General features: G+C 42.7%; 1 protein-coding gene across 1 annotated transcript in view; it reads right to left on the bottom strand.

Annotated features, from left to right (window-relative positions):
- Positions 1-24,845, bottom strand: part of FLII (FLII actin remodeling protein) — a 945,835-nt gene that overhangs the window by 192,650 nt on the left and 728,340 nt on the right. The window contains exon 24 of the mRNA XM_044089594.1: positions 17,280-17,431. Coding sequence (XP_043945529.1) covers positions 17,280-17,431 — 152 coding nt within the window. The remainder of the gene's footprint in view (positions 1-17,279; positions 17,432-24,845) is intronic.

Below are 24,845 nucleotides of genomic sequence, written 5' to 3'. Positions count from 1 at the left end.
TTTACTGTGTACCCCAGGCAACTTAACTTTTTTACGTACGCCAGATGCTTTAGTAGAATGTCCTTGCTCTCTGCTTGAATCAGGCAGTCGTCCAGGTATGGATAAATTTGAATTCCTTTTTGCCTGCAAAATGCAATTACTGGTGCCAGGCACTTTGTGAAGACCCTGGGCGCAGTAGATAAGCCAAAGGGCAGTGCAGAGAATTGATAGTGCATTGAACCAGCTAGAAATCTGAGGTATCTTCTGCAGTTTTGTCTGATAGGGACATGCAGGTATGCCTCTTTGAGGTCCAAAGTCACGAGCCAAGCTTTCTTGCCCAGCATGGGAAGAAGCTGCTGTAGTGTCAACATCTTGAATTTCGGAACATCCAGGTAAGTGTTTAGTGTAGAAAGGTCCAGAATGGGTCTCCAGGCTTTGTCCTTTGTGAGAACCAGAATGAATCTTGAGTAAAATCCTTGTCCTTGTTCCTGTGGTGGTACCTTTTGAATAGCTCTCATGTCCATGAGTGCTGTAATTTGTTTTTGAGCCTCTGCCCATTGATTTGGTGGCAGATTTGGCATTCCTTTTAGCTTTGGCAGGGTGTGAAAATGTAACCTGTAACCTTGAGATACAATGTTGAGAACCCATTTGTCTTTGGTGATGCAATGCCAGTTGTGATAGAAAAGTGCCAGTTTTCCTCCTAAGGCGGCTGCCAAGAGAGAGCGGTTTGGCAGCTGTAGTGGAAAGTCATTGAGGCTGTTTGTTGAGGCCTGTCTTCCCCTTCTTTCTGGCCTGATGTGCCCCATTGTCGAGGCCTGTAAGGGCCTTGGGTCTGACCTCTACCTCTTGGACATCTGTATCTGTCCCTTTGAGGTCTGTGACTGGAAAAGACCAATTCTTTGTTGGCCAATTTCTGCTAAAACGAGGAGGCTGAACCTGTAAGAAATCTTTCACCGTTTGCATAGATTTTGCCTTATCCTCCATCTTCTTTAATACCTCCTCTGCCTTAACTCCAAACAGCACATCTCGCTGCAAAGGTGCATCCAATAATTTGACCTTAACATGATCTGGTAACGTATGTTCTTTTAACCAAGCATGCCTTCTAATGACAGAGCCTGTAACTGCTGCTCTACAGGAGGCCTCTAAGGAATCAAACCCACATTGCAAAGTATGTTTTCCCACTTGTTCAGCTGCATGCAATAAATCCTGCATTTCTTTTAAGTTAGGAGGATCTGAATCTGGAAGCATCTTTTGTTTCAACTGAGACATCAAAAATTGCTGATATTTTAGCATGTGAACCTGGCAATTCAAGGCTCTCATTGCTAAAGTTGCAGACATATATACCTTCTTTCCCCATCTGTCTAATGCTGTGGAATCTCTGTCAGAGGGAACTGGGTTTTTTGCTGATGAGGCCTTAATCCCTTTGGGTCCCTGAGAAATAGTTTCAGGGCCAGCAACAGGGCTTTTGTACAGAAATTTGTGAGAGTCAGGGACTCTGTAATATCTATCAGGTTTAACTGGGGCTGGGGGTAAGGAGTCAGGGTTCAAACTGGATTCAGTGTACACATCATCCACAATGTCTAAAACTGGCCTGATAGCAAGGGTTCGTGTTGAGGCAATAAAACAAAGTCTCTGAGCCTTTTCTTGGAATCTGAGTAATCCTGACCTTCCCAATGGAACTGCTCCCACATGGTATGTAAGGTCTCCCCAGAGGAGTAATCCTCAGGCGGAGAGGCTGATGGAATTGATTCCTCAGCATCAGAATCCTCATAAGGGGGTAAAGAATATCCTAGGTCCAAGGAAGAGTCTGAGGAAATGGACACCTGGTCAGAAGATTCATAGTCTGCATCCTGTCTGGGCCTTTTATCAGGAGGGGGATGGGACCCCCTGATCAGGGTAATTAGGTCCTCGGCCATTTTTAGCATTTGTTTCTTAGGCATGGAAGCCTGTCTTGGAGAGAGCTGAGTCTGTTTCTTTGCTTTTAAGGGGGGCTTAGACTTAACAGAGGGTTTAATGGTTAACTGGGTAGGTCTGAAAACACCCTCTGTAGCTGTGGATTGCTTAGCTACTTCGGTTCCCTCTGTAGATTTAGGATCGGTAAGCTGAAGACCTAGTGCATCTGAAGGCCCAGCCAGCTCCACGTGGGAGTTGGACGTGGTCTGTGGTTCTGTGGAAGCGGTCGTCAGGGGTTGCGTAGGCATCTCGCTGAAAACCGGAGAACCGGCAACCAGCCTAGAAGAGGCCTGGTTGTCAGTTTTGAGCCTCGGATGCCTGTCCTTGTCCTTGCACTTTTTATGCATTGCGGTCGTTGGAATTTCTGACTGCATGGAGTAATTGAATTTTCTACCAAAATAATGTCGGGCAAAATCAAACCGACGTTTAATAGTGCGCTTGTTAAACCTAGCACAAAACCGACAACCAGTGACGTCGTGGTCAGGGCCTAGGCATGGAATACAATAGGAGTGGAAATCCTTATGAGTATTTGCTTCCCACAAGAAATACAGTTATTAACGTTTACTGACATTGGTCTGAGGCAAGAAAAAGTTTCCCCAAAGGGGTACTTAGCTCTTTTAGAAGACTTCGGTTCTGGATTCGGAATGAAAATCTCAGGAGTCGGCCGACCAGCACTTGCGAACTGCTTCTGCTTCGGGCACCTTGCAGCAAGAAAGACTGGAGAAAATGGCGTTGGCTGCATCTTATATACCCCTGTCGCACTGACGTCAGGGAAGAGGCGACAGCAACCGACGTCGGACCAAGACTTTGGAATTCTGGCTGACTGCGGGACCGCCTGATGGCAGGATAACCCAAGTGTAATGACTGCAGCAGTGTAACACGATGAACATGGGATGTTTCTCTGATACTTCTGTACAGAAGAAAGAAAAATTTGCTTAAGATGTTGTATGACCTTGCTCTTCTCCTGCAACGTCTTGAAAGGTTCTGCAGCTGCAAAACCAAAAAAAGTTGTTCCTACCCAGAGGGGAGTCCAGAAGCTTAGCTCTAACACCCTCAAGTAAAGGCTGAAGTCTAAGCCATGAAAACCTATAAAGAACAGACCTAGTAGCAGTTGCAACAGAACAGGCATCAGCAACATCATAGCTACACTTAAGAGAATGCCTGGTCAGCTGAAAGCAGAGTTAAGAAGAGAAAATGCAGATTTAATATGAGTCCTATAAATATAACAGAATTTGGAACAGGTAGCTGAGAATCCAAATTAAGAGAAGCATTGGAAAGACCATCTAATAAAACTTTCAAAACCAGAGGGATGGCAGAGGGTTTACATACCATCATTTCCAAAACAGCGTGGTATCTTTTCTGGACGTCAGATAAGTCAGAACTCTTCCACTGAAAATGTTTCATCATTTTAATAATAGTGTCTTCAAAACAGAGTTCCCTCTAAAAAGAAATCAGGAGACAAGGTGTCTCCATCATCAGAGGCATACGCCACTGGTGAATGAATTCGGGAAGAAGAGTCCAAGGAATCTTCTCAATCAGAATTAGAATCCACTTCAGATTCCCCTCTTTGCCTTTAAAAAGGAGAAGAAAAAGGGGGAGCAGCAGAAAAGAATATGGGAAGCTTTAAGGACATGATAGGTTTGAAAATCTCCCGAGCAAAATCCTGCCAATCTTTCTGGGGATACTTAGAAGTTTGAGGGAATCAGTATGTTTTGCAATTTGCTTCTTTTTAACTGATACGCCTGTAATAAACAAGGTGACTCTGAACCCCAACGGGCCTCAATCAAAACTGGAAACATCTTCCCTGAGTAATATTTGAGGTATGCTGTTGGATCCCTCTGAAATAAAAAGCCAAGGTCCCCCTTCTCACCAGAAGTGGATGACTGGTCAGAAGCAAGGGACATGCAAGATGGCTGTGCCATATCAACCTCTGATAAGGTCACTATAGAGGGATCAGCTGCAACAACTGGATAGTCTGAGGTCTCATCAAGAGACATGACAGAGACAGACAGGTGCAACTTGATAGCAGAAGTCTCGATCTTAAGTTTTTTTAGATTTTCTCTTTGGCACCAGAGGGGATGACAGCAGACAAGGACTCAGAAGCCATCTTGTCTCGGGCAAGCTCCTTAAACTTTTGATTAGCAAGTTAAATTTTTAATGAAGACCGATGGCTATGTAAAGTCTTCAGTACAAGTGGCAGACAGAACAGCCTCAACAGTTGTGCCTAGTGTCTAAACAAAAAAAAAAAGACATTTCTAATGATGGTCAGTGTGAGGAATCGGTCTCCCCAACTACATTTTCCTTTCTTTGATAACATGCACAAAACTTTTAAGCATATAAAATAGAGACGTGGAGAATCCCCAATGCTGATGCTTACCGCACAACAGCTGAGGATGAGACACAAATCCTACAGCTGACAGACTGAAGTTGAAGCAATAGTTCAGTACTCAGGCTGGCAGCAAAAAAAGCTGTGATGTATTTCATGGCCGTGCATCTTTTATGAATCTTTGAGTTCTATGGGAAGAGGTCATATGTCAGGCAAGAGAGGAGGGTGCCCAGTCTTTGGTATGCTGGCCAGATGTATGGATATCCCATTCGTTAGTAATACTGCAACAATAATTCAAATTCAAGGAAGGACACCATTTTTTGTTACCACACATCATACTATGTTGGATAGAGACTGTAAAGTATTCATATCAAACCATTGGTCACATAAATTGAGTGAGGTAGAATTAGTGATAATGTAGTGACAGATTAAAAGAGAAAAGGTTAGAATAAAGGTCATTCTAGATTTCTGTCTGGCAAATGGCTTGATGGTAGCCAGCGCATATTTCAACAAGACAGACAATCACAAGATCACATAAAAGAGTGGCTAACATACAACTCAGGTAAGATTTCCACCTGGTAATGAAAGGCCAAAGGGGCAATCAGACACTGCAAAGTCAGCCCCCATGAAATAGTTGGCACACTGCATAAACTACTGATTGCCACATTAAGCTGAAAACAGTGGTCAGAGAAGGCTGTAATGTCAACAGAAACTAGGCTAAAGACGTGGCATCTGACTAGAGAGAAACCACAAGAGTTCAAGGCAATACTCAGGGCTCTACAACTTCAGTAAAAAGGGGAAACAGTTGGAGGTAAAGAAGCCAGCACTTCAAAACAATACTTTTGAGGATTACAGAACAGATATGTGGCCAAGCTAAGTATGGTACATAAGGAAAATTCATGGTGGAATGCAGAAGTCCAGGAAGTCGACAAAAGAAAAGAAAGGAAAGGAGTGCAGGAAAAAGTGAGAGATAGAAAAGAGGGACCAGACTAAGAAGGAATACTGTTTTGTTGGCTAACAAGAGGCTAAGAAGGCAATGCAACAGCAAAGAACAAGGCAATCTACCAGCCTCCGGAAAATGACCCAGCAGATGGCACAAATACAGTTTGCAAGCAAATACAGAAAGATAAAGATACTTATTAGACACCATTCATATAGGATGCCAGCAACAACTTGCTTACCAGTCCACACAACATGAAATGCAGATGGAAGGAGTACTTCAAGCAGCGTCTGAACAAAGAAAGCCCCACAAAGCCTGTACTAACCCAGACACAGACGATAAAGAAAGAGGAAGAAGAGCCCACACTAGAACAGGTAAGAACAATACTAAGGAAAATAAAGGCAGGTAAAGCAGCAGGCTTAGATGAGGTCACAGCAGATAGGATCAAGCTATTGGGTAAATCAGGGAGAAATGACTCCATATGGTACTCATAAGTAGTATGGAGACAAAGGGATATTCCAAGATGACTAGAGATTAAGCAATTTAGTGCAAGAATACAAGATCAAAGAGGATATTTACAACTGTAGGCCATACAGGAGAGGTATCGAACTCCCATCACATTGTATGAAAGTTCTGGAGAGGGTGAGTGACGAAACTGTCAAAAATAAGATGGCAGATGAGCAGTTTGAATTCAGATGAGGATATAGCACAAGTGACCTGATGTTTGCAGTGAGACAGACAGTTGACAAGAAGCTATGGATGAGGAAAGAGTCCAACAGGGCATTCCTAGACTTAGAGAAAGTTAATGTGGCCAGTCTTGCAATGGTTGTCACAGAAACAATGGTAGAATTAGTGCAGGCAATGTACATGGACCAATGACACATGCACTAATTGTGTTCAGACTCACACAGTGTTTCCCACTGGGAGTGGGTGTGCATCACAGTTCAGCCCACTGCTATTCATACTAGTAAGGGACTACATTAGCAAACAGGTCATAGGAGACAGACCATCTCAGTTGCTCTGTGCAGATGATGTGATATTACAGGCCGACTCTGAGCAAGAACTTCAGCAGATTACAGTACAATGGAATGCAATATTGAAGGCACATGGCATAATACTGTTTAAGATAATCAGTTGTAACGGTAGCAAATGAAGGAAATCAGAAAAAGGTGAGAACTGAGATAGACAGGAAAAGAGTGGAACAGGTTATCAACTTCAAGTATTTGGGAAGGGTGGTTGAGGAGAAGGGAAGTCTGAATTAGGTCAAAGCTAGAACCAAAGGGGCTGCAGCCAACTGGCACATAATGTCAGGGGAAGTGTGTGACATAATGGTAAAGAAGATGATAAATAAGGTGTACAAAACAGTGGTGTGACCAGTACAACTTCATGGTACAGAAACCTGGGCAGTGACGGCAGAGCAGTTGAGGAAGCAGGAGGCAACAGAGATGAAATGCATGAGATGGGCAGTAGGATTCACATTGTAGGGCAGACAAAGAAATGAGGACATCAGAGCATAAATACAAGTGGCTCCAATTGCACAGAAGGTCAAAGAGAAAGTACAGTTGTGTACACTTACCATAAATGTAGATGTTCGAGTGTATTCACTGTTGCAGTCATTACATTTGGGCAATCTGCTGGCAGGTTGCCCTCCATCAGCCTAATTAATAAAGTCTTGGGTCCTGCGCCAGTTGCTGTCCCTTCTTCCATGACATCAGGTCGTCAGGGGTATAAAGCATGCAGCCGACACCATTACATTAGTTTTTCTTGCCCCAGATGTCAGGTGCCCCCAAAATGGGGAGCAAATACAATTAAAAGCACAGAAAATATACCTCCAATCCCAAAAGCAAATACACCAAAAGGGCTTTTAGGCATAGTGAAAGAAAGTAGAGGTATAGCCAAAAATAATAGGGGGCTGGAGGGAGGGTAACCAGGACTGCAACAGTGAATACATTTGAGCATCTACATTTATGGTAAGTGTACACTACTGTACTATGTTCTTCATGTTTCGCTGTTGCAGTCATTACATTTGGGTAGATTCCCAAAGCTATGGTTGGGTCAAGAGAATTATACAGCATTAGGACTAGCTATAAGGCCCTGACAGACAGCAGTGGCAAAGCCAGCTCTGGATTTAGAGAAAAGTGGTAAATGGTAATGTTTGTTGAACGTATGAACTGAGCACCAGGTAGCAGCTTCTAGAATGTCCCTGGTAGGAACACCTCTGAGAAAGGCTGTAGAGGTAGATGCAGCCCTGGTGGAATGGGATCTGATCCTCTGGGGAACAGTTTTTCCATGGTGCATATAGCAGAAACGAATACAATGGCTTATCCATTTGGAAATGGTTTGTTTTGAAATAGCCTTTCCCTCTGCCCCTGCAGCAAATGCCACCAGCAGTTGTTCAGATTTTCTTTGAGATTTTGTCCAGTTTAAGTAAAATCTAAGTTGTCTGTGTACATCCAATGAATGCAGAAACCACTATCCCTTGTTCTGTGGATTGGGAAAGAAAGTTGGCAAATGTATGGTCTGATTAAGAGCCACACTGGATACCACCTTAGGTATGAAAGATGGATTGGTCCTGAGAGATACCCTGTCCGCATGAAAAAATGATGAAAGGCTCCACTGCCATAAGAGCCTGTAATTCGGAAATCTGTCTAGCTGAAGTGACTGCTAAAAGGAAAGTCATTTTCCAAGAGAGAAATTTTAATTCTGCAGTAGTAGCTGGCTCAAAAGGAGGGAGAGTGAGCTTTTCCAATACAAAATTGAGGTCCCAGGTTGGAGGTCTCCTGGGTGGTCTTAAGTTTTTGGCCCCTCTGAGATACTGCCTTCGCAAAGGATGAAAGTAGAGGGGAGGTTCTGTGTTGTAATGAGCTGAAATGGCTGAGGCATGGATTTTTATGGAAGAAAAGGACAGGCCCTTATGAAGCATCTCAGTTAAGTATTGTAAAATCTGAGGAATGTTGGGCACTGCTGTGCTTATCCCTTGAGATTGATTCCAGGCACAGAATCTTTTCCATTTGTCAGCATAAGATTTTCTAGTATTAGTCCTTCTCGCCTTCAAAATGACATCCATCACAGGTTTGCTGAGGGATGCTAAGGGTGAATTTAGGTGATTAGCCACACTGCAAGATTCAGAGTTTGGAGCTGAGTGTGCAGAATTTGGTTGTTCTGCTAAGACAGTAAGTAAGGTGTCTGAGGCAGGTGCCACGGTCGAAGGTGTTATGCATTGTGTAGGAGCGGGTACCAGTGCTGGCGAGGCCAGTCTGGTGCAATCAAAATAATTTTTGGTTTGTCCTGTTTGACTTTTAGTAGAACTCTGGAGAGCAGAGGCAGAGGGGGAAAGGCATAGACTGGTAGGTTTTTTCCAGCTGAAGGATAGAGCATCCATTTTCCAGGCTTTTTTGTGATGAATTCTTGTGCAAAATTTGTCCAACTGATAGATCTTTATGCCTCACCCCAGAACTATGTCTGGGCTCCCCCATTTGCATGTCAACATGTTGAAAATCCATGGTTCCAGTTTTCCATTCATGTGGGTCCATGAGATTTCTGCTTAGTTCATCTGCCAGAGTATTCAGCTGTCCTGGCAGGAAGTGAGCTTGTAGTTGTACTTGAAACGTCAAAGCCGTGTTCCATAATGCCATGGCTAGTCTGCAAAGGGGGTAGGAGTGTGTACCCCCCTGCTTGTTTATGTACCACATAACCATGGTGTTGTCTGTCTTTATCAGTAATTGTCCTGGATGAAGGTAGTCCTTGAAGGCTGTCAGTGCATTCTGTACAGCTAGCATTTCTTTTTGATTGATATGAAGGTGCATTTGATTTGGGCTCCATTTGCCCTGAATGCACTTCCCTGCCAGATGCGCCCCCCCAAGCATAGTCTGCTGCATCTGTAGTTAGGGTTTGGGCGGCAGGGGGTGGTGTGAATGGCAGTCCCTTGTTTTGGTGGCAGGCCTCTGCCCACCACAGGAACTCTAGTTGCAGGCAAGGTATGATAGGAATCATTGTTTCCAGGCTGTGACAATGCTGACTCCATAGGCTTTTTAAGTACCACTGAAGTTTCCTCATATGCAGTCTTGCATATGGAATTAGAAGAATGCAGGAGGCCATGAACCCCAAGGTTTGCATTATTTGCTTTGCAGAAAGCAGGGTTTTTGTGGCCACCCGTTTGAAGTAAGTCACCAAATGAATTTGCTTCTCTGGTGTAAGGTAAGCCACCTGGGCAGTTGTTCTCAAGCTTGCACCCAGGAATGTAATTTTTTGAGAGGACACCAGTTGTGATTTCTTTTTGTTTATAGTGTACCCTAGACAAGTTAGAACCCTTTTTACAAACGCCAGATGGTTTAGAAGAGTGTCCTTGTTTTCTGCCTGAATTAGACAATCGTCCAGGTATAGATATATTTGAATATTTCTTTGCCTGCAAAATGCAATTTCTGGAGCCAGGCACTTTGTAAAGACCCTGGGCGCAGTAGGTAAGCCAAAGGGCAGTGTAGAGAACTGGTAATGTAAGTAGCCTGCTTTGAAGTGGAGGTATCTTCTGCCAAGATTCCCTGATTGGGATATGCAGGTAAGCCACTTTTAAATCTAGAGTTGCCAACCAGGCATCTTTGCCTAGCATAGGAAGTAACTGGTGAAGAGTCAGCATCTTGTACTTTGGAATGTCCAGAAAGGTATTTAGAGTAGATAAGTCCAGGATTGGACGCCATGATTTGTCTTTTCTGGGTACCAGGAAAAGTCTGGAATAGAAACCTTGTCCCTTTTCCTCTTCTGGTACTAGTTGAATTGCCCCCATGTTTAGGAGGGAAAGTACTTGTTTCTGAGCCTCTGCCCACTGATTTGGGGGCAGGTCTGGCCATCCGTTTGGAGTTGGCAATGTGTAGAAATGAAATCTGTATCCCTAGGATACTATATTTGGAACCCATTTGTCCTGGGTTATAAGTTGCCAGTTTCTTGCATGAAGAGCCAGTTTTCCCCCCAAAGGGGTGGCTGAAAGTTAAGTGCTTGGTAAGTGTAAAGGGAAGTCATTGAGACTGCTTACCATAGGGGGTTGTCTTGCTGTTTCCCGATTTGGAAGAGGAGGCACCCCATTGTTTTGTTCTGAAAGTCTCTTGTGACTGAAACCTGAAGCCTTTGGAATGTCTGGGTTTGGCTTGAGTGGCTCTCAAAGGAACTGGAAAGGACCAGTTCTTAGTAGTCCAGTGCCTACTACATCTTGGGGGTTGCATTTGTAAGAAATCTTTTACAGTTTGCATAGATTTAGCTTTATCTTCTATATTTTGTAAAACTTCTAAAGCCTTATTACCAAAGAGACAGCCCTGTGTTGTAAAGGAGCATCCAACAATTTTGCTTTAACATGATCAGGCAGTTTTTGCTCTTTGAGACAAGCATGCCTTCTTAGCACAGACCCAGTTTACAGCAGCCTTGCAAGAGGCCTCCAAAGAATCAAATCCACATTGTAAAGTATGTTTTCCAACTTGTTCAGCTGAATGCAATAAATCCTGTAAATCTTTGTTTTCCACACAGTCAGAAATTAACATCATTTTCTGTTTAAGCAGTCCTATGATATGCTGTTGATATTTTAGCATATGAAATTGACAGTTTGAAGCCCTGATTGCCAAGGTTGCAGAAGTGTAAACCTTCTTACCCCATCTATCCAGCACCCTGGAATCTCTATCAGAAGGGGTAGGATTTTTAGCTGTAGAAGCCTTAATGCCCTTGGGACCCTGAGAAATGGTTTCAGGATCTGCAACAGGATTTTTGAAAAGGAATTTGTGGGAGTCAGGAACCCTGTAGTATCTGTCTGGCTTACAAGGAGCCGGAGGCAGGGAATCAGGAGCCATACTAGATTCTGAAAAAAACATCATCAGCAATGTCTAGAACAGGAGGAATAGCCAAAGGCCTATGCTGAGAAAGAAGAAGGAAATCCCCAAGTCTCTTTTTAGATTCAGAGAAATCCTGACTTTCTCAGTGGAAATGTTCCCTTAAGGTATGTAAAGTTTCCCCAAAAGAAAAATCCTCAGGGGGAGAAGCAGAAGGAATGGAATTTTCTGCATCAGAGTCCTCATAAGTAGGTATAGACCATTCCTGTTCATTAGAAGAGTCAGAAGAAATAGAATCTGGTTCAGAAGTTTCATAATCAATGTCTTGCCTAGGCTTCTTAGAAGGGGGGGGGAGTTTGGCTACCCCTGATCAGAGTAATTAAATCTTCAGCCATTTTGATCATTTGTTTTTTAGGCAAAGGGGCCTGCACATGTGGCCCAGGTGTCGGTTTTTTAGGCATAGGTCGAGATTTTGGCCTTAGTTTTGAAGATGGCTTCGGTTTAATATACAAATCTGTAGGCCTGAAAACACCCTCAGAAGCCAATGCCTGCACAGCAGCTCCGGACCCATCCAAGGTAGAGACATCCGCGGGTTCCATAACTGAACCATCTCACAGCATACTGGACTCCGAATGGGTCTCAGTAGAGGCCTGCGAATCAGAAGTAGCGGGTATCAGGGGCTGCGAAAGCACCTCACTGAGTATCGGCGAACTGGCGACTGGCTTAGAAGTGTCGTCGGCAGTTTTGGACCTCAACGGCCTGTCTCTGTCTTTATCTTTGTGTTTTGTAGGTATTCCGGTAGTCAGACTGCTAACAGACGACATTTCTGGATAATTAAAGCATGAGCCAAAATATTTAGAAGCAAAAATGTACCGACGTTTGATAGTGCGTTGATTAAATAAAGCACAAAACCGACAGCAAGGTACGTTATGGTCAGGGCCTAGGCAAGGAATACAGTACAAATGAAAATCCTTATGAGGTATTTGCTTCCCACAAGTAATGCAATTATTAACTTTTACTGACATCGGTAAGGAGCAAGAAAAAGTTTCCCCAACGGGGTACTTAGCTTTTTAGTTGAAGACTTCGGATCTGAAACTCGAAAACGAAAATTTCAGGGGTCGGCCGACTGGCACTTGCGAACTGCTTCTGTTTTGGACACCACGCTGCTAGAAAGACTAATGTAATGGCATCGGCTGCATGTTTTATACCCCTGATGACCTGACGTCATGGAAGAAGGGACAGCAACCGACGCAGGACCCAAGACTTTGTTAATCAGGCCGAACGAGGGCAACCTGCCAGCAGATTACCCAAATGTAATGACTGCAACAGTGAAACACAAAGAACATCAGATTGCAGTGGTTTGGGCACATGTGCAGGAAAGCAGAAGACAATCTGGTGAAGATATGGGACAAACAGGAAGAAGGCAAGAGGAAATGATGGTGTCCAGCAAACAGACAGATGAACTACATGAAAGAAGACCTGTGACAGTCACGCATTACTGTGAAAGAAGGTAAAAGAGTGGCACTGAATCGAGACAGACAGAGAGAGAGAGAGAGAGAGGGTGATGCTTGACAACACCCCAACCCCATGTAGGAAAAAGGGAAAAAAGGGAGATGATGACGATGAAATTAAAGGTCAGAAAATATTGCATTTATTCCCCAACTGTCAGCTTAATCCAAATGAAGGTTACAAGAGAGCTGAAATCTCTGTCAGCACTCAGTGGGGCATAAAGCATAGAAACACATCCTACATGGAGTGCCAGGCAATTGCAGAACACATGTATACACACACACACACACACACACACACACACACACACACACACACACACACACACACACACACACACACACGTGCGCACCCACACGCACGCGCACCCACACAGAGGCGCACTCACACATGCACACGCACTCGCACACAGGCACGCACACACACACACACACATGCACACAGACATACGCGCACACACTCTATGGGCAATCTGGAGGATGGCTAACTCAAATCTACTAAAGGGACCCAAGTAAAGGAAACAGCAGAAGTTTAGTCTTTGCACAACTCTGGCACAGGGAGCACTGGCTTTTATTGCTTTCTCGGATTGGGCTCCAGAAGCATAGCTGGCTCACCCAGTGCCTGGAGCCACTCCCCAGTCTGGCACACCTTAGTATAACTGATGATTGAGGAGCAAAAAGAAATGTCTGCGGTCCATTACCTGGTGGGAAATACAGGAGCAGGCCAGTCACCTTCCCACACCCACCCCTCCACAGGACAGGAAACATTTAGAAAAAAAAGTCAATGCTACAGTAACTGCAGAAGCCAACTCAATCCTCTTTCTGCACCCCCACTCCTCCTTCCTCAGCAGACAGCAAAAAATAGCTCTTCTCTTTCCTTAAACTGTGGCAAACTGCTTGCTACATTTGTAACGAGCAGTTGTTACAGTTTATGTAAAAGGAACATGGAGTAAAGTGCTTAAGTTATTAAAAATAACAAAAAAAACTTTGGTTTAAACTGTGGCAAATTGCTTGCTAGATGCTACAGTTTAAAATTGTCACAGAGTGCTACAGAGCTCAGCTTTGTATGAAAAACAGAAAAAGAAAAACACTCATTTTTAAACTATAGCAAACTGCTCAGGTGAAAATAGAAGGACTTTGCAATAGCAGACACCTGGTCCTTAAAGATGAGCCAGTTATCAAAAATGACCCCCAAGTTCCATATTTCAACATAATTTCCAGTTTGCCACCACTACAGATGATGTCAGGGAACAATACAGAAGCAGAAGAATTTCAGACAATGGCACATACCTCCATTAGAGATGCAAGATGCGCTAAACTCAAGCAGATTATTAACCATTAAGTTATGCAAGCATTCCAAGTCTTCCATAAATTTGCCTAAAAATGGCAAATTATTGACAGAAGGAGAGGCACAGTGTATGTCACCAGTGTAACAATGTAACATTTTTCCTTTAATAGCTGTCCCCTAATGGGAGCATGTGAAAATGCTGAACAATGGATCTAGCATGACTGGACCCTGTCAAAGAGGTGAGATGAGGAATTAATCCAAAAAACAACTAAATGCTGGAAACTAACACTTTTATATGTCCTAATAAAGTCTTTTTACTGTTTCTAGCATTTGGTTGTTTTTTGGATGCATATACAGTTTTGTTTGAGGAAATAATCCCTTACAAGACTCCCTGAATTAATCCAGACAGGTAGGAGAACCACTCAAAGATAATGCCTGTGATGCCACAGTAATGTCTCAAATGGAGCAACAGGCTCACAGGGTCAAGTGCATCAAATGCTGTACAGAGATCTAGAATGATCAACACCAAATAAAAATGCCAATCTCTCATCAAAAGGATATTGTTAAAGACCCTTGTAAGGGCCAGTTCTGTAGTATGCCTTGACCAAAAACTAGACTGAAAAGGATCATAAATGTTATTGTCCTGGTACTGACTGCTGACAAGTCTGTTATGGACACTTTCTTTACTACAGGAAGCCTATACTGGAGAGTAGTCTAAGCCATACAGTATATACATGGGAAAGGATCAATAACTGTAGGACATCCCTTGATCCAGTAAATGGCTGGTTCGGGGATCTAACACTACTAGCCTTCACACTTGCAGAAGAAGAGAACAAAAGACGACCTTTGACCATATATATGATCAATAAACTGTTAATATCCAACAACCAAACTCCCCCCCCACACACACACTCACAGCATCCTTCCTGTTTAACTGGAAGAGTAGTGAGCTTACTATGATGCTGGGACATCAGAGGGCCTTGAAGTTGCAAATACTGGGATCTGCTGCTGGACATGGGCTAATTACAGGTGTCTGAGAAATAAACTGCTTTACGTATTAAAAAAAAACCTTCCTGGGTACAGCAACCACTACCTTACAGCTCTATACTGTTGACAGATCAGGTTAGCACTTGTCTTCTCTCCTTGAGTGAATAAAAATTGCATCCTTAACCAGTCCATGAAACAGACTGGTGACAGAAAAGGGCATTCTTCAGTTCCTACTACATATCCAGGCAAGATATCCACAGTTGCACAACTATGTATGTGCCTGTTCAGTACCAAATGGAATTCAGCAACATCAAACACAGAGCTCAGACTCAGGAAAGCCTCTATCAAGTCATCCAGACTGGAAAAGATAACAAAAGCCTTACCGCCTAACATAAAGAAAGAGACTCAACCTCGTAAGGTTCAAAACACTAATCGGAGAATAATGGTTGAAAAAAATGAACTGATCTTATTGACTGCTACACCAAATATACATATCCTCCCTCCTTTTTGAAAAGGAATAGTTCTTTATCACACAGTGAACTGCAGCCTGCAGTTTTTAGGGAGTCCTCCAGAAATACTTCAGGACATATCTAACAGCAAGCAACCACAGTGACAAAACCATAGCAGAAACAAGTGTGAGATCTAAATATTCTCTCATTTCAGCACCTCCAGTCCTGAAATAACTAAACGTGCTCACTTAGATAAGGAATACCTTGACTAGAAGAAAAACTAGGGAAAAACATTTTTATGGGGATACTCTCAATTCTGTCCCCATCTTCAGTTTCTCTCAAGATCTGCATTATTTTTCAAAGGGTTCCATATCAAAGGTGCAACAGAATGTTGCAGTGAGTACTCTAGGAGTTTCAGATCCAAGATCTGAAAATGTCGCAATGAGTACTCTATGAATTTGAGATCAAAGGTGTAACAGAATGTTACAGCAAGTACTCTAGGAGTTCCAATGGTGTGACAAAATGCTGCAGAGAGCACTCTAGGCATTCCAGATCAATGGTGTGAAAGAATGTTGCAATGAGTACTCCAGAACAAACACGAGATCATCTTTTTAGTCAGTGGAGTGAGGGCTTTATTACATTCCAACAACATTACAGCTTCCCCACAAGAAGTCTCAGGTTTGGTGCTATTCACTACATTTCTAGTGTTTCTTAACTGTCTTGACAAAGACTCAAAGAACTCATAGAAAGTTTCTTCAAAGATTGATCAATAGAGATATTAGCAGAATCCCTTTGCTAGGAGAAGGGTACCAATATCTAGCAATTCTCCTTTACGTTTGGGATGATCGGAGGTTCTGACAAGCAAGTGTTATGGAAGTTGCATACTGAGAGTCATTCATCTCCAAAGCTCCTTTCAGTCTGAAAGACTGATCCTTTCTGTAACAGCAAACAAGCCACACACAGTCATTTTATTCTAGTTCAAATCCTACAGGAAAAAAAATGAAAAATACACAAGATGAAAAAGGGGAATCATTTGAAGTATGTGATATACTAAAGTACCTGTTCAAAAAATCAAACCAATAACTACAAACAAATGCAATTATGAGTAAATATATACTGAAACTGCAATATCTTTGATAATTTCACTTACCCCAAGCTAAGGCAATCTTGAAGCTAGTGGAATGTGATGCACTTTGAAAAACACTTCAGATAATGTAGTGGCTTTCTACATTTGCTGTTTTAATTCAGAATCATACATTAATAGCTGAATATACCAGAGTTTTAGCTCAGAAGGGTACATGAAGGCAAATTATTGTACCTTGGAGTAAGTGGAATTCTCCAAGATATTGCAGTTTCAGCTGCATAGACAAATTTATGTTATGCACTCAGAATTAAGAGGTGAAGGTGGCTTTGCTATATACCAGAAAGATGACAAAAATAGGTTATTCAGAATTTTTCTTCTGGAGGATGGCGATATCTGCACTATCACTAATACCTAGTTTAAAGATCCAAAAATCCATACCACAGATTCCAGAGTGCTGAAGATTCAATGGGACACATGGTAATGTATCAATATAAAATCCATAAATCAAGAGAGCAACTCATGACTACAACAGATGACACTAATACCAGGGGTACTAAATATGCAAAAAAACACTTTAAAAATTGAAATTCATGCAGGGCATGGCACACATTCCATTTAAGGCCTATTGATTCACAGGTTCAGCTTTCAAGTGTACAACCTAGTGGCTTACAGTCAGCTTGTCTGTCACAATCCCACATTCATATTTTCTAGTTCTCATGAATGTATCAACATTGTTTTTAAAAAAAGTAAAAAAAAATTACCTTTTTCTGGTTATAAAAAGAATATTCCAAAATCTTGGAAGGTGCTTGAAGGCAAACTTTTGTGAAGCTCAATATGAATCAATTTAAAGCATCTTTTTAATTCAACTATGAAAACTTCCCTTGAAAGTCAGACTGGCCCCTAATACTAATCAACTTTTGATGTAGCCAGGAAAATAAAAACAAGAACAAATACTTACCTAGTGCACAGTGCACTGCCATTAGTTCGGATATGGTATAAACTTGGCTGGAGATTCTCCTTCTGTTTCCTCTTCCCCTTGTGAATAATGAACTTCCTCTTGAAATGAGAGAGGAATTTGGGGTTTTCCTGCTGTTGTGTCATCCGTACTACCTGTTAAGCCAGAAGAAATTCAACACTCATTTGGGTCCACAAACCTAACACACAACGTTTGAGAATACACTATACCGTGTATTACAGACACAAAGCAAAGCAAAGGGCTAAAGCAAAGCAAAGGGCTAGGCCTACAGAAAATGTGCAGTCGTTGGAAGTACAGCACTCAGAGAAGATTTACAAAATATTAACTGCTGTTTAGTCTTCATTTTGATATAACTACTTTCAGTCTACTTAATCCTATACAAAAGTCATCAAAATGTCATAAAGCACTGATAAACACTTAAGGATCTTTGGAAGAAATTTCTGAAGTTGGCCTAACAAATCAAGTATCTTTGTTTCAGCATATCTGACAAACCAGTGTTCTTAAACCATACATGCAGGGTCACCTTTCACTTACAGTCCTCATCAATATCCCAAGTGCCTTAATTACAACGTATGCTTACCTGTACAGTGCTACTCCAAAAAGGAACAAGGGGAAGTACAGTTGTGTAAAATCATACCATAACAGAAGATGGCCTTCCCTTCAATGTTGCAGTATTCCTAACAGAAGAAATCTCCTGCCAAGGATAATCTAATGTCCAGCCTGTATATCAAAGCCTTCATAATCTACATGTGCTATACGCCACACATATGCTCTCCGTGCACGGAACAGGACATAAAGGTGACATACAGACGTACACACTCAGAACTGAAAAACTCCCAGAAGGAACAGAATGTCCCTAAGAACAAGGAGGAATGTGTGCATCTAGAAAGAGAAAAGTGTGGAGAACCCCCTCAGCCAGAAGGGCAAGAAGAACAAGCTAGAGCAGAGAGGGCAGGAGGAAGGGAGGGAGCAAATACTGCAACAGTGAAGAGAAAGGCATCTATTTTTATGCTAAGATTTTACACAACTGTATTCTGCTCTTCCAAGTCACTGTTGCAGTATTCCTAACAAAAGGGAGAGTACAAAAGCTCAAGAGGAAACCTGGGAGGAGGATGTCACTGAAGAGCCCTCTAGATACCCATGCAGGACAGCCCTGGCAAAGACAGCTCTAGCCTTGGAAATAATATCCAACTTATAATGATTAAATATAAAAATTTCCATATAACTGTAGTTTTAACCAAATAATATCTGAGCTGTCTATGCAAATCCAAGGTGTGAAGAACCTTCTCACTGGCAAACTACATTAATGGAAAAAAGTAAGGCAAATGAAAAGACTGATTAAGGGACAATTCACTGACCACCTTGTGCATAAATAAAGGATTAGTGTGAAGAGACACCCTGTCTCTGTGGAAAACTAAGAAAGGATGAACAGCCATGACAGCCTGAAGTACAGATGCCCTCTTGCCCAAAGTAAAAGGCAAAAGAAGAACAGTTTTACAAGTACAATATTGTAAAGATGCGAGCCTCAGTCAATTTTTCAATAACAAAACTGAGGTCACAGTCAGGCAGAATAGGCTTTCAGGGAGGCGTGATATGAAGGATGCCTTTAAGACATTTTTTGACCTCAAATCTAGAGGCCAGAGGAGGAGTCAAGGCAGACGCACAGAAAATGCTGATAGGTGAGCTTTAACTGAAGAATATGCCAACTCAGCATGGAGCAGATCACACAAATAAAGAATCAGAGGATCCTCTGCAGATAGAGGATCCTGATAGTGACAAAGGCGCCAGACAGAAAATCTCTTCCATTTGGTCAAGTATAATTTCCTGGTAGTGGGCTTCCTGACCTCCTGCAGGACCTGAAGCAAGTCCTCAGAAAAGAGGTGCCTGAACTATTACCTACAGTGTCAGCTGAATAGTGGCAAGTGAGGATGGATAAGAGACCTCTTATCTTGTGTAAGAACCTCCAGCCAGTGAGGTAACATGGTGATTGCACTTGGCCATCTGAGAAAGAAGAGGGAACCAATGCTGACTGGGCCAAAAGGGAGTCCTACCTGATCTTACACAAAACTCATGGAAGCAGAGGAAGGGGAGGAAAGGTGTACACAAACATCCCCTTCAAAGGAAAATACAAGGAGTCCACTTTCCAAGCCAGAGGACTTGGTACTCTGGAACAACATAGAGGAAGCTGTCTGTTCAGAGGAGAGACAAAAAGATCGACCTAAGAAATACTCCACCGATGGACAAGTCCAGGAACACCTCTCTGTGAAGCATCCCTTTGTGAGATTGTGTGCTGTACATGGTCAAAGACTTTGCCACTAAATTACTCTCCAAGGGAATGTAAATCGCCTGAACAGTCACTTGATACTGGACAGCTAAATCCCAGACCTAAAGAGGTAGTCTGAAAAGAAGCTAAGACCTTGTACCCCCTTGCTTGCTGACATATCACATCATCGTACTATCATCTGTGAAAACTGTGAAGGGCCCAGCACGAAAGAGGGAATGAAAAGCCTGAAGAGCTAGAAGCAGATCCCACATCTCCTTTATACTGATGTGGTCTGACCTCTGATGAACAAGTCAGAGACCCTGAATCTTCAGAGAGCCAAAGGAAGCTTCCCATCCCCTGAACGAGGCATCTGCAAAGAGCTCGAGTCAGGGCTGGAGCTTGGAAAGGAAGCCCTGGGTTGACAGAAAGCTGATGAATCCACCACTGAAGCTCAAGCTTAAGACAAGGAAGGAAGGAAGGGAATGAAGAAGTCCAGGGAATGGCAATGTTGAAGTCACACAGAGTTGAGGTTTCACTGTAGCTTTCTCAGATGCAGCCTGGCAAGAGAAAGCATGGGAATGGTGGAAACCATAAATCTGAGGACCCTGAGAAAATCACTAGTCATGACTGAATACAGAGGAAGAAGAGACTTGAAAATGGTAATAAGAGACAAGGCCTTGGTACAGGCAGAGATATCAGCATGGAGATGGTATGGATTATGCAACCAAGGAAAACATGATCCTGAAAAGTTGTCAGAGCTGATGTTTGAAAGTTTATGGTGAAGCCCAGAAAAGTACAGTTGTGTACACTTACCATAAATGTACATGTTCGAGTGTATTCACTGTTGCAGTCATTACATTTGGGTAATCTGCTGGCAGGTTGCCCTCAGTTGGCCTGAATATCAAAGTCTTGGGTCCTGCGTCGGTTGCGGTCTCTTCTTCCATGACGTCAGGTCGTCAGGGGTATAAAACATGCAGCAGATGCCAATTTCTTCAGTTTTTCTTGCCCCAGATGTCAGGTGCCCCCCAAATGGGGAGCAAATATATATACATATATATATACATATACATATATATATATATATATATATATATACATATATATACATATATATATATATATATATATATATATATATATATAAATGCAATTGTAACATAAACTTTACCTTCATCTAAAAGCAAATACACCACAAAGGCTGTAGAATATAGTGAAGGAAAAAGAAGTTCTAGAAAAAAGGGGGATGGCGGGTCGGTAAACCGGACTGCAACAGTGAATACACTCGAACATCTATATTTATGGTAAGTGTACACAACTGTACTATGTTCTTCGTGTTTCACTGTTGCAGTCATTACATTTGGGTAGAATCCCAAAGCTATGGATGGGAGGATGGAGCTAAATAGCATTGGGAGTGGCTATAAGGCCCTGCAGAACTGCAGTGGCAAAGCCTGCCCTGGACTTGGAGAAGAGAGGCAAATGATAATGTTTTGTAAATGTATGAATAGAGCTCCAAGTAGCAGCTTCTAGAAAGTCTTTGGTTGGAACTCCTCTGAGAAAAGCTGCTGAGGTAGATGCAGCCCTGGTGGAATGTGATCTGATTTCCTTGGGCACTGGTTTATCATGATGCAAGTAGCAGAAACGAATGCAATGGCTTATCCACTTTGAAATAGTCTGCTTTGAAACAGCTTTCCCCTCTGATTCTGCAGCAAATGCCACCAGTAGTTGCTCAGTCTTTCTTAGAGATTTGGTCCTGTTTAAGTAGAATCTTAGTTGTCTGTGTACGTCCAAGGAATGCAGAATCCGCTCCCCCTTGTTCTGCGGATTTGGGTAAAAAGTTGGCAGGTGAATAGTTTGGTTAAGAGCCACACTGGACACCACCTTAGGCTTAAAGGAAGGATTGGTCCTGAGGGACACCCTGTCTGGATGAAATGTAATAAAAGGCTCAACAGCCATGAGGGCCTGTAGTTCTGAAACCCTTCTTGCTGAAGTGATTGCCAGAAGGAAAGCTGCTTTCCAAGATAAAAACTTTATATCTGCAGTAGCTGCTGGTTCAAAAGGAGGCAGGGTGAGCTTTTCCAGCCCAAAATTGAGGTCCCATGCAGGAGGTGGTGATCTTCTGGGAGGCCTTAAATTTTTGGCCCCTCTAAGATACTGTTTTAGCAAAGGATGAGAAAAGATGGGAGGCTCTGTGTTGTAATGAGCAGAGATGGCAGAGGCATGGGTTTTTATTGATGAAAAAGAAAGGCCCTTGTCAAGCATCTCAGTCAAGTATTGTAAAATCTGAGGAATATTTGGCTTTGCTGTGTCCGTTCCTTGTGCTTGGTTCCAAGCATAGAATCTCTTCCATTTATCAGCATAAGATTTTCTAGTACTAGGCCTTCTGGCTTCCAAAATGACATTCATCACATTACATGATCAGCCATGCTGCCAGGTTCAGAGTTTGGAGCTGGCTGTGCAGAATTTGATTGCTCTGCTGAGACAGTAGATGAGGTATTTGAGGCAGGTACCAAGGAGGGAGTTGAGACATATTCCTTAGAATTGGGTATCAGTGCTGGCGTGGCCAGTCTGGGGCAATTAGGATCATTTTTGTTTTTTTCTGTCTGACCTTTAGTAAGACCTTGGGGAGAAGAGGCAGAGGGGGAAAGGCGTAGACTGATAGGTTTTTCCAACTGAAGGATAGGGCATCCACTTTCCATGCTTGTCTGAGATAAGCCCTTGTGCAGAACTTGTCCAGTTGATAATTTTGGGGAGAGGAAAATAGATCTATGTCTGGACTCCCCCATTTCTCTGTTATCGTGTTGAAGACTTGTGGGTCCAGTTTCCACTCGTGAGGGTCCATAAGATTTCTGCTTAGATCGTCTGCCAGAGTATTTTGTTTTCCTGGCAGGAATTGAGCTTGAAGATGTACTTGGTAAGTCAGGGCTGTGTCCCATAATGCAATGGCTAGTCTGCAAAGGGGGTAGGAATGTGTACCCCCCTGCTTGTTTATGTACCACATCATCGTGGTGTTGCCTGTCTTTATCAATAGTTGTCCTGGATGAAGTAAATCCTTGAAGGCTGTCAGGGCATTCTGAACAGCTAACATCTCCTTCTGGTTGATATGCAGATGCATTTGTTTTGGGGTCCATATACCCTGAATGCATCTCCCCGCCAGGTGAGCTCCCCAAGCATAGTCTGATGCGTCTGTAGTGAGGGTTTGGGTGGCAGGGGGTAGAGTGAAAGACCATCCCATGTTCTGGTGACATGTCTCTGCCCACCAAAGAAACTTTTGTTGTAGGCAGGGAATGACAGGAATCATTGTTTCCAGACTGTGACAATGTTGACTCCATAAACTTTTTAGATATCACTGTAGTTTCCTCATATGCAGTCTTGCATATGGAATTAGTAGAATGCAGGATGCCATGAACCCCAAAGCCTGCAGAATTTGTCTTGCAGATAATTGGGTTTTTGTTGCCATCTGCTTGAAGTAGTCAGTTGCCTTTGTTTGTCTGGTGTAAGAAACCATCTGGGCAGTTGTATTCAAGCTTGCACCCAGGAATGTAATTTTTTGAGAGGGTACCAGTTGTGATTTCTTTTTGTTTATTGTGTACCCTAGGCATGTTAGAAGCCTTTTTACAAACGCCAGATGTTGAAGAAGAATGTCCTTGTTTTCTGCTTGAATCAGACAGTCGTCCAAGTAAGGATAGATTTGTATGCTTCTTTGTCTGCAAAATGCAATTACTGGTGCCATGCACTTTGTAAAGACCCTGGGCGCAGTATATAAGCCAAAGGGCAGTGCAGAGAATTGGTAAGGCATAAAATCAGCCTTGAAGCAGAGGTGTCTTCTGCACGATTCCCTTATTGGGATATGCAGGTATGCCTCTTAAGTCTAGAGTCACTAACCAAGTGTTCTTGCCCAGCATGGGCAGAAGCTGTTGTAAAGTCAGCATTTTGAATTTTGGGATGTCCAAGAATGTGTTCAAAATCAATAAATCCAGTATTGGACACCAGGCATTGTCTTTTCTGGGTACCAGGAACAGTCTTGAATAAAACCCTTCCCCTTTTTCCTGTTCTGGTACTGAATGAATAGCCCCCATATCCATGAGGGACGTAACTTGTTTCTGTGCCTCTGTCCACTGATTATGTGGCAGATCTGGCCAACCGTTTGGAATTGGCAAGGTATGGAAATGAAATCTGTACCCCTGAGATACTATGTTTAATACCCACTTGTCCTGGGTTATTAACTGCCAATTTTGAGCATGAAGTGCTAATTTTCCCCCCAAGGCGGCTGTCAAAAGATAAGTGCTTGGTGATGGCAAAGGGAAGTCATTGAGACTGCTTAATGTAGGGTTGTGCTTTGTTTCCTCCAGATTTGGAGGTAGAGGCATCCCATTGCTTTGACCTGTAAGAACCCTGTGATTGGTATCTAGAGCCTTTTGAGCGCCTGGATTTGCCTTGTGAGGCTCTGTTGGACACAGGAAAGGACCAATTTTTTGTAGGCCAGTGTCTACTGAATCTGGGTGGCTGCACTTGTAAGAAATCTTTTACAGTTTGCATAGATTTAGCTTTGTCTTCCATTTTCTTTAAAACCTCTTCTGCCTTATTACCACACAGAGTATCATGCTGTAAAGGTGCATCCAACAATTTAGCTTTAACATGATCAGGCAGATTTTGCTCCTTGAGCCAGGCATGCCTTCTAATTAAAGATCCGGTAACTGCGGCCCTGCAAGAGGCCTCCAAGGAATCAAAACCACATTGCAAAGTATGCTTTCCAACCTGTTCTGCTGCATGCAATAATTCCTGTAATTCTTTATTTTCCACACATTCAGAAATCAACATCATTTTCTGTTTCAATAATCCCATAACATGCTGTTGATATTTAAGCATATGAAACTGGCAGTTTAAGGCCCTAATTGCCAAGGTTGCAGATGTATAAACCTTCTTTCCCCATCTATCCAGCACCCTGGAATCTCTATCAAAGGGGGTAGGATTCTTGGCTGTAGAGGCCTTTACACCTTTGGGACCCTGTGAGATAGTTTCAGGGTCAGCAGCAGGATTTTTGAATAAAAATTTGTGGGAGACAGGAACCCTGTAATATCTGTCTGGCTTACTAGGAGCCGGAGGTAGGTAATCAGGAGCCATGCTTGATTCCGAAAACACATCAACAAACAATGTCTAATACAGGAGGTATAGCCAAAGGCCTGTGCTGAGAAAGAAGGAAATCCCTAAGCCTCTTTTTTGATTCCGAGAAATCCTGACTCATCCAATGAAAATGTTCCCTTAAAGTATGCAAGGTTTCTCCAAAA

The sequence above is a fragment of the Protopterus annectens genome, chromosome 12.part0, assembly GCF_019279795.1.
Source record: "Protopterus annectens isolate FY-2018-M chromosome 12.part0, PAN1.0, whole genome shotgun sequence".
NCBI lineage: Eukaryota > Metazoa > Chordata > Ceratodontiformes > Protopteridae > Protopterus > Protopterus annectens.
This window is presented reverse-complemented; position numbering and strand designations above follow the sequence as displayed.